At 38.7% G+C, this 13,748-nt stretch overlaps 1 protein-coding gene across 8 annotated transcripts in view; it reads left to right on the top strand.

Annotated features, from left to right (window-relative positions):
- Nucleotides 1–13,748, top strand: part of LOC104150292 (spindlin-Z) — a 62,804-nt gene that overhangs the window by 44,680 nt on the left and 4,376 nt on the right. For all 8 annotated transcript variants that reach the window (XM_068926797.1, XM_068926795.1, XM_068926801.1 and 5 more), the window contains exons 3-5: nucleotides 2,597–2,645; nucleotides 9,636–9,889; nucleotides 10,829–11,062. In XM_068926797.1, coding sequence (XP_068782898.1) covers nucleotides 2,597–2,645; nucleotides 9,636–9,889; nucleotides 10,829–11,062 — 537 coding nt within the window. The remainder of the gene's footprint in view (nucleotides 1–2,596; nucleotides 2,646–9,635; nucleotides 9,890–10,828; nucleotides 11,063–13,748) is intronic.

Consider the following 13,748-nt stretch of genomic DNA (forward strand, 5'->3'; position numbering starts at 1 on the left):
GTAGTTTACTTGAATAAAGAAAGACTGAGGTAAGCAGATCATCAGGTAATTCTGGTTTTAGCCTTACTTTGTAAGGATAAAACTAAACAATGTTAAATCTTTTAGGATGATCTTTTAAAGATATTGTGTTGTTCTATCTCCTTGTCTATAGCTGCTGTAAGGAAGACGTGTTCAGTGAACTCTTGTTACAATTTCAGAGGATGTCTAGCCACGTGAAATGCTATACAGCTCAGTAATTTAACCTGAAATGCACTTATGCATTTCCTTGAGATGTTAATGTATTCAGGCAATACAAAATACAAATGTGAATTGTGACCAATAGGCTTATAGTCAATACTAGGGAGGATTTGTTCTAGGATCTTTGCGTACCTTGCTGTTGTCTCTTCTAAGTAGGTTATGTTCATGTTAAATATCAAATGCTGTAACTTGCAGTATTGAACTGGGGTGCTATCTTAAGTTACTGACAGGAAGAGCTAAACAGCACCGATTCATCTTAGTTGGCTTTGGCTTAGAGCTCAGTATGTGAGCAAACAAGTTTTGTAATCAGGAACTATTAACCAACCTCATTTTCACCTGACAGCAAAAAAGTGTAACCAAAGGTCACCTCTTAAACTTAACTTGAGTTTCACTGTCAGCATTTGGTAGTTTGCAGTATGTCATTTCATGCGTAACGATCTCAGCCAAGAAATTCTATACATGACTGAACATGAGAGAGAAGACATCTAGCTGTAGAGCTTGAATCCTACCAAAAGAAAGAGGTGCCCGAGGCAAGGAGTTACTGAAGAGGGCCAACACCCATTCCTAGCTTCTCTTCTGTGGTTCTTGCAGCCTCTCTAGTAGGTTGGTTGGGTTTTTTTTGTTTATTTTGTTTTCCTTCTGTGTTCCTGTAGAGCTCCTTTTCTGTTCATTTTGGAAAGCTTTTTGCTTTGGACCTCTGTTCTTATGCCCTATGTAATGTTTTCTGTCTTCAGCTCAAGGACTTTGTGAACAAATTTTGTGCTGAACCACTCTACTGAATATGTGGATGCTTTTATATACTGTTTTAATTACTTGAGCTTATTTAGCTAAAATCTTACTTTACCTCATCAACTAGGAATGTAAAATGCGAAATCTGCATGTTCATGTTCTTTTGAAACTGTTCCTTTACTCACTGAGAACAGATTTTTTTTAAAAAAAGAATTGTGTTTTAGATCTTTTTTCCTCACAGACTAAAGGGGTGGCTAATGGTATGATCAGAAAGCTTGTTTAGTAGTAATAGTCAAGTTCCAAAGTCTGTTAAGTTTCTCATCGGACTTTTTGTGGTATCTTTAATTTCTAGGTAATAGTTCTTATAAGCATGCGCAAAGGGCAGGTCTAATTACTTCATCTTGTAATAGTCTGAAATTGCAATTAGGATCTTTACTGTAGCTATTAGCATGGAAGGCTTCATCTTTGATACTTAAAACATTCTAGCTGTCATTACAACTGGAGATGCAGCTTCCCATGGATTCGGTAAAATCTCATGTGTGGGGAAACTTCAGATGTGGTCTTACCACAATTCTGCCATTTATATCACTTTTTATATGTTCTCTTTCTCTATCTGAAATCAAAAGGTTAAAATATTCATGGAAACTCTTAAGGTTAGTGGTCCTTTCAGTGCTTGGCTCTTGTGTGTGACTCTACAACTATTATGAAAGTTAATTTTCAAAATATATTTGCCAAAGCTATGCCAGGAACATGAACATAATGTTACATTTAGCAGATTTGGAGGTTTGGAGCTGTCGAGGAACTGTATTTCTCTGTAGGTGTGAATTTAAGAATCCAAAGATGAAATGCTAGGCACAGATCTACAGATGCACAAGGCTTTTTACTGATAGACATTTAAGTTATATATGTGTCCGAGTCCAATACTCTTTGATGGGGTTCTTTTAGGTATTCCACAAGTGGGGGGTTTACAGTTAAATACCAGATTAACTTTTTTGAAGTTATTTGATGTCACACTGGACTTTGATTTAGCAGAGTGATACAGCAATGTATTTAAATGACAATGCAAGTACAAACTACACTTAGCCAAGTATAGCAATTGCAATATGCAGCTGAATTGCAATACAAATGTGATTCTTGTACTGGTGTGCTCACCATCGCAACGCTGGGTGTCCCCAGTAGCTGGGATGGGGAAGCAAGGCATGCGCATTTGTGCACCCTCCCACTTTGGTCTGCCTAACTTAGGAAGACATATTTTTGCATCCTTTCGGTTATCTGAAGGACAAACAGTTGTACAGCCAGTTGATTTGCGTGACTGATACAGTGGGTTATCTAGAACAAAGACTGCTCTTATTCCCCCTGGGGTTTAGATAAGTTGAGCTTTCTTTGCAACAGTGGTGGTCAGTTACTCCCTACATCCTTCACTGAGCTTCATTGGGTGCATTGCCCTTGCCCTGCCAGTCCTCCAGAGCTTCCTCCCGTTTTAGGAGTTCATTGATTGGCCACTAAATGAAGTGTCTGATTTTTATACTTTTTGATGTTCAGAAATAATTTTTTTTGTAAGATAGCTTTTTTGGCATTGTGTATGAACACACTTTGTTTTTCAATAATTCCATCATCGTTTATATTGTAGGTCATGCAGGAGTCTCTGCTAGCATGATGAAGAAAAGAACTTCCCACAAGTAAGTTGTTAATATTTTTGCTAAAGTGTAGCTCTCAATAACTGAAAGTACTGTTCTAGAAATGTATCTGCATTGTTGCAGTCTCTTTGCTCTTGAGAATCATGCAGAGCTGTATTTAGCCAGTATATGCGTGTACAGTCAGACTTGAATTCTTTGGGAGGGCATTAGAAAGAGCATTCTGTTGATAGAGGTCTAAACTTGGTTTTGAATATTACTCTGGAAGAAGTTTATCCTGTGAAAACAGTTCTGTACTTTACTCCAGAAATTGGAGAAAAGGGATTGCAAGCCAGAAATCAGGCATATGTACTGTTGTAGGATCTCTGCTATCTAGAAGAAACCTGATGCATTGTCACCACGTCAATATGAAATTATTCACGTGAAGTATACTTACTGAGAACCCAATTTGAATTTAATCTTAGAAATGCTTAATCTTTGGGTCACTGCAACTCTAGCTTTTGGATTCTTAACCTTTTTTTTTTAATGAAGAGCATACCGAAACACGTCTATGAGTAAGCTGCTGTTTGTGCGCAAAGGATACCTGCTTATCCTACACAGTCACGGCATGTATTTTCCCTACTACATTTTGAAATAGCAGCTAAATGTTGATGAGTAAATGTGAGAAAACAGGTAATAGTCTGGACGTGATTGATCTTAGTATCTAACAGTTAAATGTTACTTCTGGCTATGTCTCTGATGGGAGAACTCTTAAACAAGCTGGGGATGGTGAAACTTCTTAAAATGCTAATACGTATATTTTAAGTATAAATTCCTGTAGTGGTGGTATACAGTATGCATCAACCTAAAATAATTTGTCTGGCAGGTATATCTTCTGCAATTAATTTACTTGAATGAGTATTTATCAATGTTTCCCAGGCACAACACTTGATGTAAAACTGCCCTGGTCCCGTCCACCAACTCTTCATTATCCATTCTTGCTTATCTCCTTACAAGGCAGAGAGAAACTTTGTGTGTATGAGTGCATGCGTGCGTGCGTGCGTGCGTGTGTGTGCAGAGAGAAACTTTGTGTGTACGAGAGTGTGTGTGTGTGTGTGTGTGTGTGTGTGTGTGTGTGTGTGTGTGCGCACGAGTGCGTGTGTGTGTGTGTCTAGAGACAGGTAGAGTTGGTTAAAACTTAATTTCTCTTGTTCTTTTTCAACCGCTCAGAGAAAGGAGTATATGATGGGAAGACTATCAGAGGTGGGTTGCCTTTTGTACTTGAGGGTGGCTAGTTTTTTCTTTGTTGTTGCTGATAAACACTTTTTAAATACCTGAATAGGTTATGTATTTGTTAGCATGAAGGCTTTTATGGGGCATGCTAATTTGTGATCCTAAGTCACATGATTTTGGGGCATTTAACCTAAGCACCCAACTCTATTTTATATTAATTTAGTCTAGTTTACTTGATTAAGAAATGTTTAGTAAAGGTGTTATTTTGTATCAGACCGAGGTGACTTCTTGTTTTCTGCTCACTGACCTCTCTGAGAATGAGAGACTAGTATAGAGTTGTTTGTTAGTTAGGTTTTTGAAATGAACAGGTAACAGTAAGTGGAGATGGAGACGTGTTCATAGTAAACAAGTAGGATATAAATGACTGTAAAAATGTATGCTGATACTACTCGGAGCTGTTACAGCATACCACGAGTTAGTAGTGCATACTTTGTCATTGATTTATTTATGAAGACTTGTACGGTAATTATCTAAAGAAAAGAGGAACAGGTGTGGTGGCTCTTGAAGGCCTTAGGTGAGGTTTTAAACTGGACTGAGAAGGTTTGAGGGGGATGGAGGAGCCAACAGAATGGAAGAAGGCATGATCCAGAAACAGGAAAATGATCAAATGAGCTATGTAGATTAGTCTTCCAGCTCTCTTTGACTAAAATGGTAGTTAAGCATTGACTCTTTTGGAAGAGGTTCCCGTGGTTATAGGTCAGCTACAAAAGGGCAGTTCTTCTGAGTGTTCTGTCAGTGGCTAGTGATGATCTCCATGAATACAAAGTTGACCCCACTGTTAGACCAGTCAGTAGTCTTTTGGCTCTCATTCTTTCCGCCCTTGATGCATAATGAAGGAGTGTAAGTGTAAATTAAAAGACACAGTGTAAGTATAAACTAATCCTTTCCTCATATGTTGTCCGGGTTTCTTGTAGTTGGTCATTGAAGAACTTTGAGGCAGAGGTTGTACCTACAGTTCCAGTACCAGTGAATTTATCCCTTGTGAATTTCTGATCCCACTTTAAACTATCTTGTCATCTTGGCTCCTGTAGTGTCCTAAGAAGATTAATTTCACAACTGAATAATTGCTTTTCTTAGAGCACAGAAAGTGCTTTGAAACTTCTGCCTCAACCTATGTGCCTCATAGTCTGAATGTTGTGAAAAGTAGTGAATAATTCTCTGATTGCCATCCTGCTGTAGTGGCGGATAGTCTGAAGTAACATCACAACTCCAATAAGTTTTGGGCCCTGTTTTTAATAACTTTTCTGCTTGGCACAATGAAAGACTGAAGTTGTATTGACCATTGCTGTTTTCCTCCATACTATTTTATAGATTTCTGTTTTGTCCTTCTCCATTGTGCCTTTTTTGCATGTTGGAGGAGTATAGCTTTCTTTCTTCCTTCTGTGTTTTCCTTAACTTTAGTGTGTGGTGTTTTTTCCCAGATGAGATAAACAGGGAAAAAATAGGATACCTAAATGAATAACTTAATTTGATTTAGTTTATTGGTAATTGCTATGCTCCTTTTATAAATGCTGGTTTGTCTTTTAAGCATAACTCTGAAAGAATAGTTCACTGCTACCAATCCTAAGCAGTCCTGCACTACACTAGTTTTCTGGTGGTACCTGCCAAGCCGAAGTTTGTGTGAGTGCCATTTAAATACAGCCTTAAAAACTAGGAAGTCTTCTTTCTTTCTGTCTAGTCTCTAAATCTGTGAACTATCTAGTTCTGTTAATGACACTTTTCATGTAGCGAGGCTTTACTTACGAACTGAATGCCTTCGAGATAGGAGGGTCTGAAACTTACTGCGATCGAAGGGCCATTTGCAGTGAGGACGTATCTGATGCATCAAGAGCTATTTTCAGGAATTACTATTATTCCGTTTCCTGTCTCCATATGTTCTGTGTATCCAGGGAAATCTATTATCTCAATCTTTAAGATGAAATCTATATGGAATTTTAGAGATAATTCTAATAAACAGAAGGAAAATATTTTGTTTGTTTTTCTGACTATAGCATCTCAAAAGGCTACGTACGTTTGTGTTATTCTGCATATCACAGAAACAACATGCTAGTGAGATGAAAAGAGGTTTGATTTGGTTACTGTTGTCGAGTATGGAAGTATACTGGTAGCTATTATTTATTGTCAGTTAGAAACCTATGTTTTATTTCTTATCACATGTTCAGATGCGAGGAAAAACAGTTTTTCTTTGGTAATTTATTAGTTTGAAAATCCTATTTCTTACAATATGAATGAAACAAGAATGAATGGCTATTCAGCAGTACAGCCTTCAGACAAAGAAAAACTTCAATTTTGAGTACGCCTAGCTGGTGCTTGACTTGTAACTGCATTTATAATGCTTTTTGCTCACTGCAAGGCATTTTAAAAAGTATTTACCAGTTAGAGCTCAGTTATGTAGTCTCCTTCCATCATAATCTTTAAAGTGACTGTGAAACTTTTCACTTAAAGGTTTCCATTCTAAACAGTGAGGAGCATTATATTTTATATGTTGAAAGTAAAATTGGCCGTGACCTTGAACAAACTAATTTTCCTTGTGCCCAAGGACTAGATTTCTCATCTTGTTTCTTCATAATAAAATATTACTGAGACCGTTATAATTTAGGAAGAAAAAAAAAAGGTAAGACGAATAAAAACTAGACCACCTTTTGAGATGTACAGAATTTGGAAACGTTTAAGTTTCTATGTAAAGGTAGAATCAACTTTGAGGAATTACCTTTTAACTGGAACACGTTCGTGTTCTTATAATAGTCTGTGATATCAGAGATAGGAGTATATGGTCCTCATGAAACTGCAGGCTGCTCTTGTTGAAAAGATCACATCATGACAAAAGTGAAATCTGACAAATAGTGATGTGGAGCTCCCTGCTAAGATCACAGAATCACAGAATGGCCAAGGTTGGAAGGGACCTCTGGAGATCATCTAGTCCAACCCCCCTGCTCAAGCAGGGACCTCTAGAGCACACTGCACAGGATCGCGTCCAGGCGGGTTTTGAATATCTCCAGGGAAGGAGACTCCACTACCTCTCTGGGCAACCTGTTCCAGCGCTCAGTCACCCTCACAAGAAAAAAATTTTTCTCATGTTCAGATGGAACTTCCTATGTTTCTGCCCGTTGCCTCTTGTCCTGTCGCTGGGCACCACGGAGAAGAGACTGGCCCCATCCTCTCGACATCCCCCCTTCAGATACTTGTAGACAGTGATCAGATCCCCTCTCAGTCTTCTCTTCTGCAGGCTCAACAGGCCCAGCTCTCTCAGCCTTTCTTCAGAGGAGAGATGCTCCCGTCCCCTAACCATCTTGGCAGCCCTCCGCTGGACTCTCTCCAGTAGTGCCGTGTCTCTCTTGTACTGGGGAGCCCAGAAGTGGACACAGCACTCCCAAGTGAGGCCTCATCAGGGCTGAGGAGAGGGGCAGGATCACGTCCCTCGACCTGCTGGCCACACTCTGCCTCATGCACCCCAGGATACTGCTGGCCCTCCTGACCACAAGGGCACACTGCTGCCTCATGCTTGACTTGTTGTCCACCAGCACTCCCAGGCCCTTCTCGGCAGAGCTGCTTTCCAGCAGGTCAACCCCCAGCCTGTCCTGGTGCAGAGGGCTATTCCTCCCCAAAAGTGCAGGACCCTGCCCTTGCCTTTGTTGAACTTCAGGAGGTTCCTCTCTCCGCCCAGCTCTCCAGCCTGTCCACGTCCCCCTGAATGGCAGCACAGTCTTCTGGTGTGTCAGCCACTCCGCCCAGTTTGGTATCACCAGCAAACTTGCTGAGGGTGCACTCTGTCCCTTCCTCCAGGTCACTGATGAGTCTGTTGAACGAGACTGGACCCAGGACTGGAACAAGACTGGACTCCTGGGGGACACTGCTAGCTACAGGCCTCCAAGTAGACTCTGCATCACTGATCACAACCCTCTGAGCTCTGCCATTCAGCCAGGTCTCCATCCACCTCAATGTCCGCTCATCTAGCCCACGTTTCCTGAGCTTGCCTAGGAGGACGTTTTGGGAGACAGTGTCAAAAGCCTTGCTGAAGTCCAGGCAGACAGCATCCACTGCTCTCCCCTCATCGACCCAGCCACTCATTCCATCACAGAAGGCTCTCAGATTGGTTAAGCATGATTTTCCTTTGGTGAATCCATGCTGACTACTCCTCATCGCCTTCTTTCCTCCATATGCTTAGAAATGACCTCCAGGATGAGCTGTTCCATCACCTTTCCCGGGATGGAGGTGAGGCTGACAGGCTTGTAATTTCCTGGGTCTTTCAAGATCCGTCTTCACGGAGAATGAAAGTCTGGAGGGAGCACAAGCTGCTGAAGAAATTGTTTTCTATTAAAGATCTTGTTTTTAATAGTTAGGATTAAATCTTCTGCATTATGCGTTCTAATATCCTACAGCACTTTCCTTATTCTGTAAGACTGCTTATGTGATTTCACCGGTACGAATGCTGTTTATCTTTTTTGGATCTCTGTCGTACAAGGACTGTTCTGCTCTGAAAGCTTTTATCATCCCTGGAGACATTTTTTTTTTGGTCACTATCAGTAGTCTGAGGAGGAATGTTGTTTTTTGCAATTAATAGTAATGGATAATTCTGCAACTGAATAATCTTTTTTAGATGTTACTTTTAAGCATGCTAGTGTGTTGTGCGTATTTAGCTGTCATTTAAATTAAGTATGCTACAAGGGGTAACTAATCCAGAAATTTGTTTTTGAACTAGTTAACATTTCTGTGAGTGTTAATCGGACAGCCCTCTAAATACAGTTTTAGGAATGACTGTGTATTGTAACATGCGAAAATATATATAACGTGCATATCTTGTCAGCAATATACTGTAGTAATATTCGTATGTTTCTTCTGTTTGTATTCAAAACTTTCTATGATTTTTGTTAATAACTGAGTAGAGTAAAATTTGTGTAACACTGTTTCAGTGGTTTGAAAGTGTCCGATAGCTTACATGACTGCTCATCAGAACAGCCAATGGATGTTCACCAGAGGTAATCTTTTGGTGCAAGTTGCATAAAGAAACATAAAATACCAAGGAAGAGCAAAAAGTGCATTTAGTCCACTTTCTCTTTTAAGAAGTATTTCTTCTGTTGCTGTTCCCTTTATATATTTTTCTTGTGTTATGCTAAAAAGGAATGTTAGAGGAATGTTGTTGCTACCATGTGTCTTTAAAAACGTTGGAAGTCAAAGAAATCTTTAAGCACAGAGGGAAGCTAAATTTCCTTCAGGTTCCTCAGAGAACACAGGTTAGGGGGAAAAAAAGTACCTGGGAAGAATTTTGGTCCACCACCACTGTTTCCATTGCTTTCCTCCTCCTGGGGTAAGGGTTTTATGTTTACTGTTCTGCAGAGAGCAACGAGGTAACAGAGTTGTAATACTTTCTGGTAACTTTGCTCTTTGAGACCTGTTTTAGGGTTTTAACAGGTGAGTTCTACTTTTGACATTCAGTGTAGCAAGGGCTAAAGTAGTTCTTCGGTTGAAGCAAACTCACTTTGGAAGCTTATATTATGAAAGCAACCTTATACAACATCTCAAAAGTGTTGCACTACTTTTTAGTGTGGGGGATTTTTTTTCTTTTTACGGTGCTGTATAATAATATGCTTTAAGCCCTCATTTGAGTAAGGTATGCTGTTACACACATTAGAATTTAATATATCTTTATAATTTTGGCTTATTATATGTAAACCTTGCCTTCTGAAAACAAAGCATGTAGCTCTTATCCAGAGTAGAATTTTGAATATGTGCTTTTTTTAATACTATGTTTGTATCTGTGTACAGAAAGCACAGAAACAATGTGGGACCAAGCAAACCCATTTCTCAGCCACGAAGAAACATTGTAGGCTGCAGAATACAGCATGGATGGAAAGAAGGGAGTGGACCTGTAACACAGTGGAAGGGCACAGTTCTTGATCAAGTTCCTGTAAATCCCTCTCTCTATCTTATAAAGTATGATGGATTTGATTGTGTGTATGGACTAGAACTGCACAAAGATGAAAGAGTTTCAGCACTTGAAGTCCTTCCAGACAGAGTTGGTAAGTGCTTTTTTCCTATGCACACATACACATATGTTGACATTTAATAGTAAATGTTCTCCACTAATCTCTCCTGACTTTTCCCTGAGATAAAAGTTGAACATTTGAATTTTATTAGTTGAATTAATTTTTGTCACATGGCAGGTAATTTAAAGCTTCTATTTAAATTTTCTTGATTTCACAAAGATTTGGTGATACCAGAGAGTGTAGTCCTGTCTTTTGTCTTTAAATGGCCTGCAGGATATTCTGTAGTCTTCCTCTTCTTAGGGTAAGAATCTAAAGAAGCTCATCTAAAACCTCATCATTGAGGTTTCTATTAAAACTGAAACTCTGAGCCAGCTGAGGATTGTCTTGACTATACATTATCTGTTCTGTGTCTTTGACAGTGATGTCACCTTTTTCCCTGTGTACATTCCTGAAGTATTAATTTAAATTGAAAAGAAGCATTTTCTAAGTGAAGTAACTTGACTAGTAACCAGACTTACTGGTTTTCATAATTAACACTGGATTGTTTAACTACAGTTTTTTTCAAACAGTCAAGTTCAAAAGGTTCAGGGGAACTAAACCCAAAACCTTCATTAATAAATTTGAAGAGCTGCATTGTGATGGCCCCCTTTCCTCCCCCTTCCCCCCCAAGTGTGTATTTAAAAGACATCCGTTCTTCACTGCTGTAGTCTTGATTGGTTTCTCTTCAATACCTTGCGTTATGATAGTTTGTCTAATCTGGAGGGTGCAGTGATGGAAAATCTTGATAAGGATTATTTTAACATGTTACCGTTCCTAAAGTTCTGCAATTCTTTAATATTAAACGCTCTGGAATAGACATTGTTTTGTATGTGAATTGATTTAAGTTTGTCATGAAGCTAGATAAAGATTATTTTTGACAAGACTCCTCTGCTTTTAAATGGACTTATTATGTATGAACTGCTGTCATTTTAGCTTCATCTCGAATTAGTGATGCCCACCTGGCAGACACAATGATTGGCAAAGCTGTGGAACATATGTTTGAGACAGAGGATGGCTCAAAAGATGAGTGGAGGGGGATGGTCTTGGCTCGAGCTCCTATTATGAACACATGGTTTTATATTACCTACGAGAAAGATCCTGTCTTGTATATGTACCAACTCTTAGATGATTATAAAGAAGGTGACCTTCGCATTATGCCTGATTCCAGTAAGTAGACCGGTTAATTCTTTGTTCCTCTCGAAGGTGGCAGCTCTCTTTTGGCTTATCATTTATTTATAGAAAGGAAAGATGTAAAACGGAGTAACAGACGAGATCCTTAAGTATCACAACTAACAAAGGTTACAGCACAACTGAAAATAAATCTATTTTAAACAACTTTTGGAATATTTTACTTTAATCAATGATGAGATCTGCAGTACATACAGGAAAATTGTTTTCTGTAATTATTCCTAATTCTGATGAAGGTAGGCCTACTACTGTGGGAGAGATTACACTGTATTTTTTTATGGTCATTGGCAAGCTAGAAGCCTTCCACTGTTTTTCTTGCAGAAGTATCCCAGCTCCTTGAGATGACTCTTGATTTGTACTTCTGAAGCAGTTCTCATAAGAGTAATATTTGGGGACCAACTAATATAGTCAGATTAATTTTGAGTAGGTATCTTTGGTTTGGAAGATTTTGGGGCAGTTTCTTGGAGGAAAGAAACACTAATCTTTTTGAAAATTTATTTTCTCTCACCTGTTTAAACATATTAGCAGGAAAAATGTTTCAATAGGTTAGGGCTATTTTCTCTTTTCCTCTTGAACTGAAACTATTTGAGTTTTTCCTGCTAATAGAGAAGGATTTCTCGCAGAATTTGGATGGCCAGTACAAAAAAGAGGATAAAAGACTGCAAAGCATTTTCTACTCTTATTTCTCCCCTGCACCTAAAAAGGACATCACTGACAGTGAATTTTGGCTTTATAGTAAATTATTAATTAGATAGTGTTTTCTGGTTACACAATGCACTACGTAAGTATTAGTTACAATTCACTCATTGAGTTTCTGAGACTGTTTTCTGTCAGATCTGGCATTGTGATAAATAGTCTGTTGGCTGGATAAACAGGTGGGGCTGATTTGCCTAACCTCTGTAGTAGTCTTACGTTTTTAGATTTTTTTCCAACCTAACAAAAAATAACATATCTGTGGCTTTAAAAGAATGAGCTGCAAATGTTAACAGAAAAAAGTGACCTTCCTATTCCTAAAGGAAAAAACGAAACAAAGTTTTTCGGATTTGGCACAAATCTGTGCCAAGTAATGTGTTTGCTGTCTAAAATATTAAAAAGGACGTGGGAGGTATTTTAAAATTCTTTTTTGGTAGGCTGCTTTTTAGGGAGTTGAAGTCTGCTTTTTCTTGCGCCTTAGAAAGATAAGGGAAAAGGCTTATGTGCTTTCCATATTTAAGGATTAACTGTTTTTAATGCTCATCCTGAGACCATCTACTATTTACCTCTGTTTCCAAGACACTCTGAAGTATGAACTACCTTTTCTGAATCAGAATACTTTTCAGATAATTAGCGTTATGTTCTTAAGTCAATGGTTGGCAGCATTTTTCAAATAGGATTTTAATTTACCTGGGAGTAGATCTATACACTTGGTAGAATTTACCATAATGTTATGGTTAGAACTTTCAGAGTTCTTAGCCTCTTTTTCTCTTCTCAAGTTGTCTTTGCATATGTGCAGAGATAGCACTGTAGATGATATCTTTAAAGCTTTTTTGATGAGAGGGAGAATGTTATGCTGGGTCCAATACTGAAACTGTCAACACTTCATAATTCCTTACAAATTGAAATGTAAGAGTTTAACTTGCATCTTTTGCCAAGGAACGTACTTTATAAAGATCTGGTATTAAGAAGATGATGACTATGTATGACAATGCATTCATAGAAGAAATGGAACAAAACTTTATGAAGAAACTTATTAAGTTTGGAAAGATGTTTGACAACCTCAGTTCTATCATAGTTTGCGGTCTGTGGCTGGTGGGGGGAGCACAAGGAGCCATCTGAATCTCTAGTTTAGCGCTGATAGCTACAGCGTAACAATTTGCATGACATAGTACTGTTGGCCTTATTCTCAGTGTTCAGTTTGGGTTGACTAGCAAGTAGTTTAGTGCAGAATGCTGAATAAGTGACCAAGAGCAGTGAATCATTGAAACAGGCAGATGTTTGTATCTCATTTTTTTTTCTGTCAGAGATGCTCTTGAATAATGAGCCATCGTTTAAGAAAAAATAGCATCATAAAAAACAATTCTACTTTAGAATTGGGTATGCACTTTGGTCGTCATAATACCAGATTGCATTAGGGTTTGTGAAGCTGTCATACTGCTTCATTTGTAAGGGCGAACTGATTTCTAAATGTAAGTAGGTCAAGACAATCTATTCGCTCCCAATTTTTTTTGCAACTCACTGAATTGAAAGGAAGATAGCTGCAATCTGTAAGAGATTCCCAACTCAAACTCAGAACAGGGACATTAATTTAAAGGCTTGGGTTTCCCAGAGTAAAAGGCACAGCTGTCTGGCCATTACTAAGAAAATTCCTTCCTGGAATGCAAAACACAAGTTTAGCTCTCCCTATTCATACAGACGGCATGCTGAGAAAGAAGGTGCAGTTGGTTGTGGTTGGGTGTGGTTAGTTTCCAATTCTGTGGTACAATGCTATCTATACCTTTTATCCCATTTGTTCTGTGATTGGCTTATAACTAACCCCTTGGAAATTAGCAGATTGTTATAATAACGCACGTTATAATAGCGCACCTCTTTGTATCCAGACTTGCCATAGGCCTTGTCTAAAATCTGAGGATACTTCTGGGTAGATTTTACTCGATGAGCAAATAATATAGTTAAAGACTCTAGGAAA

The sequence above is a fragment of the Struthio camelus genome, chromosome Z (genome assembly GCF_040807025.1).
Source record: "Struthio camelus isolate bStrCam1 chromosome Z, bStrCam1.hap1, whole genome shotgun sequence".
Lineage (NCBI taxonomy): Eukaryota > Metazoa > Chordata > Aves > Struthioniformes > Struthionidae > Struthio > Struthio camelus.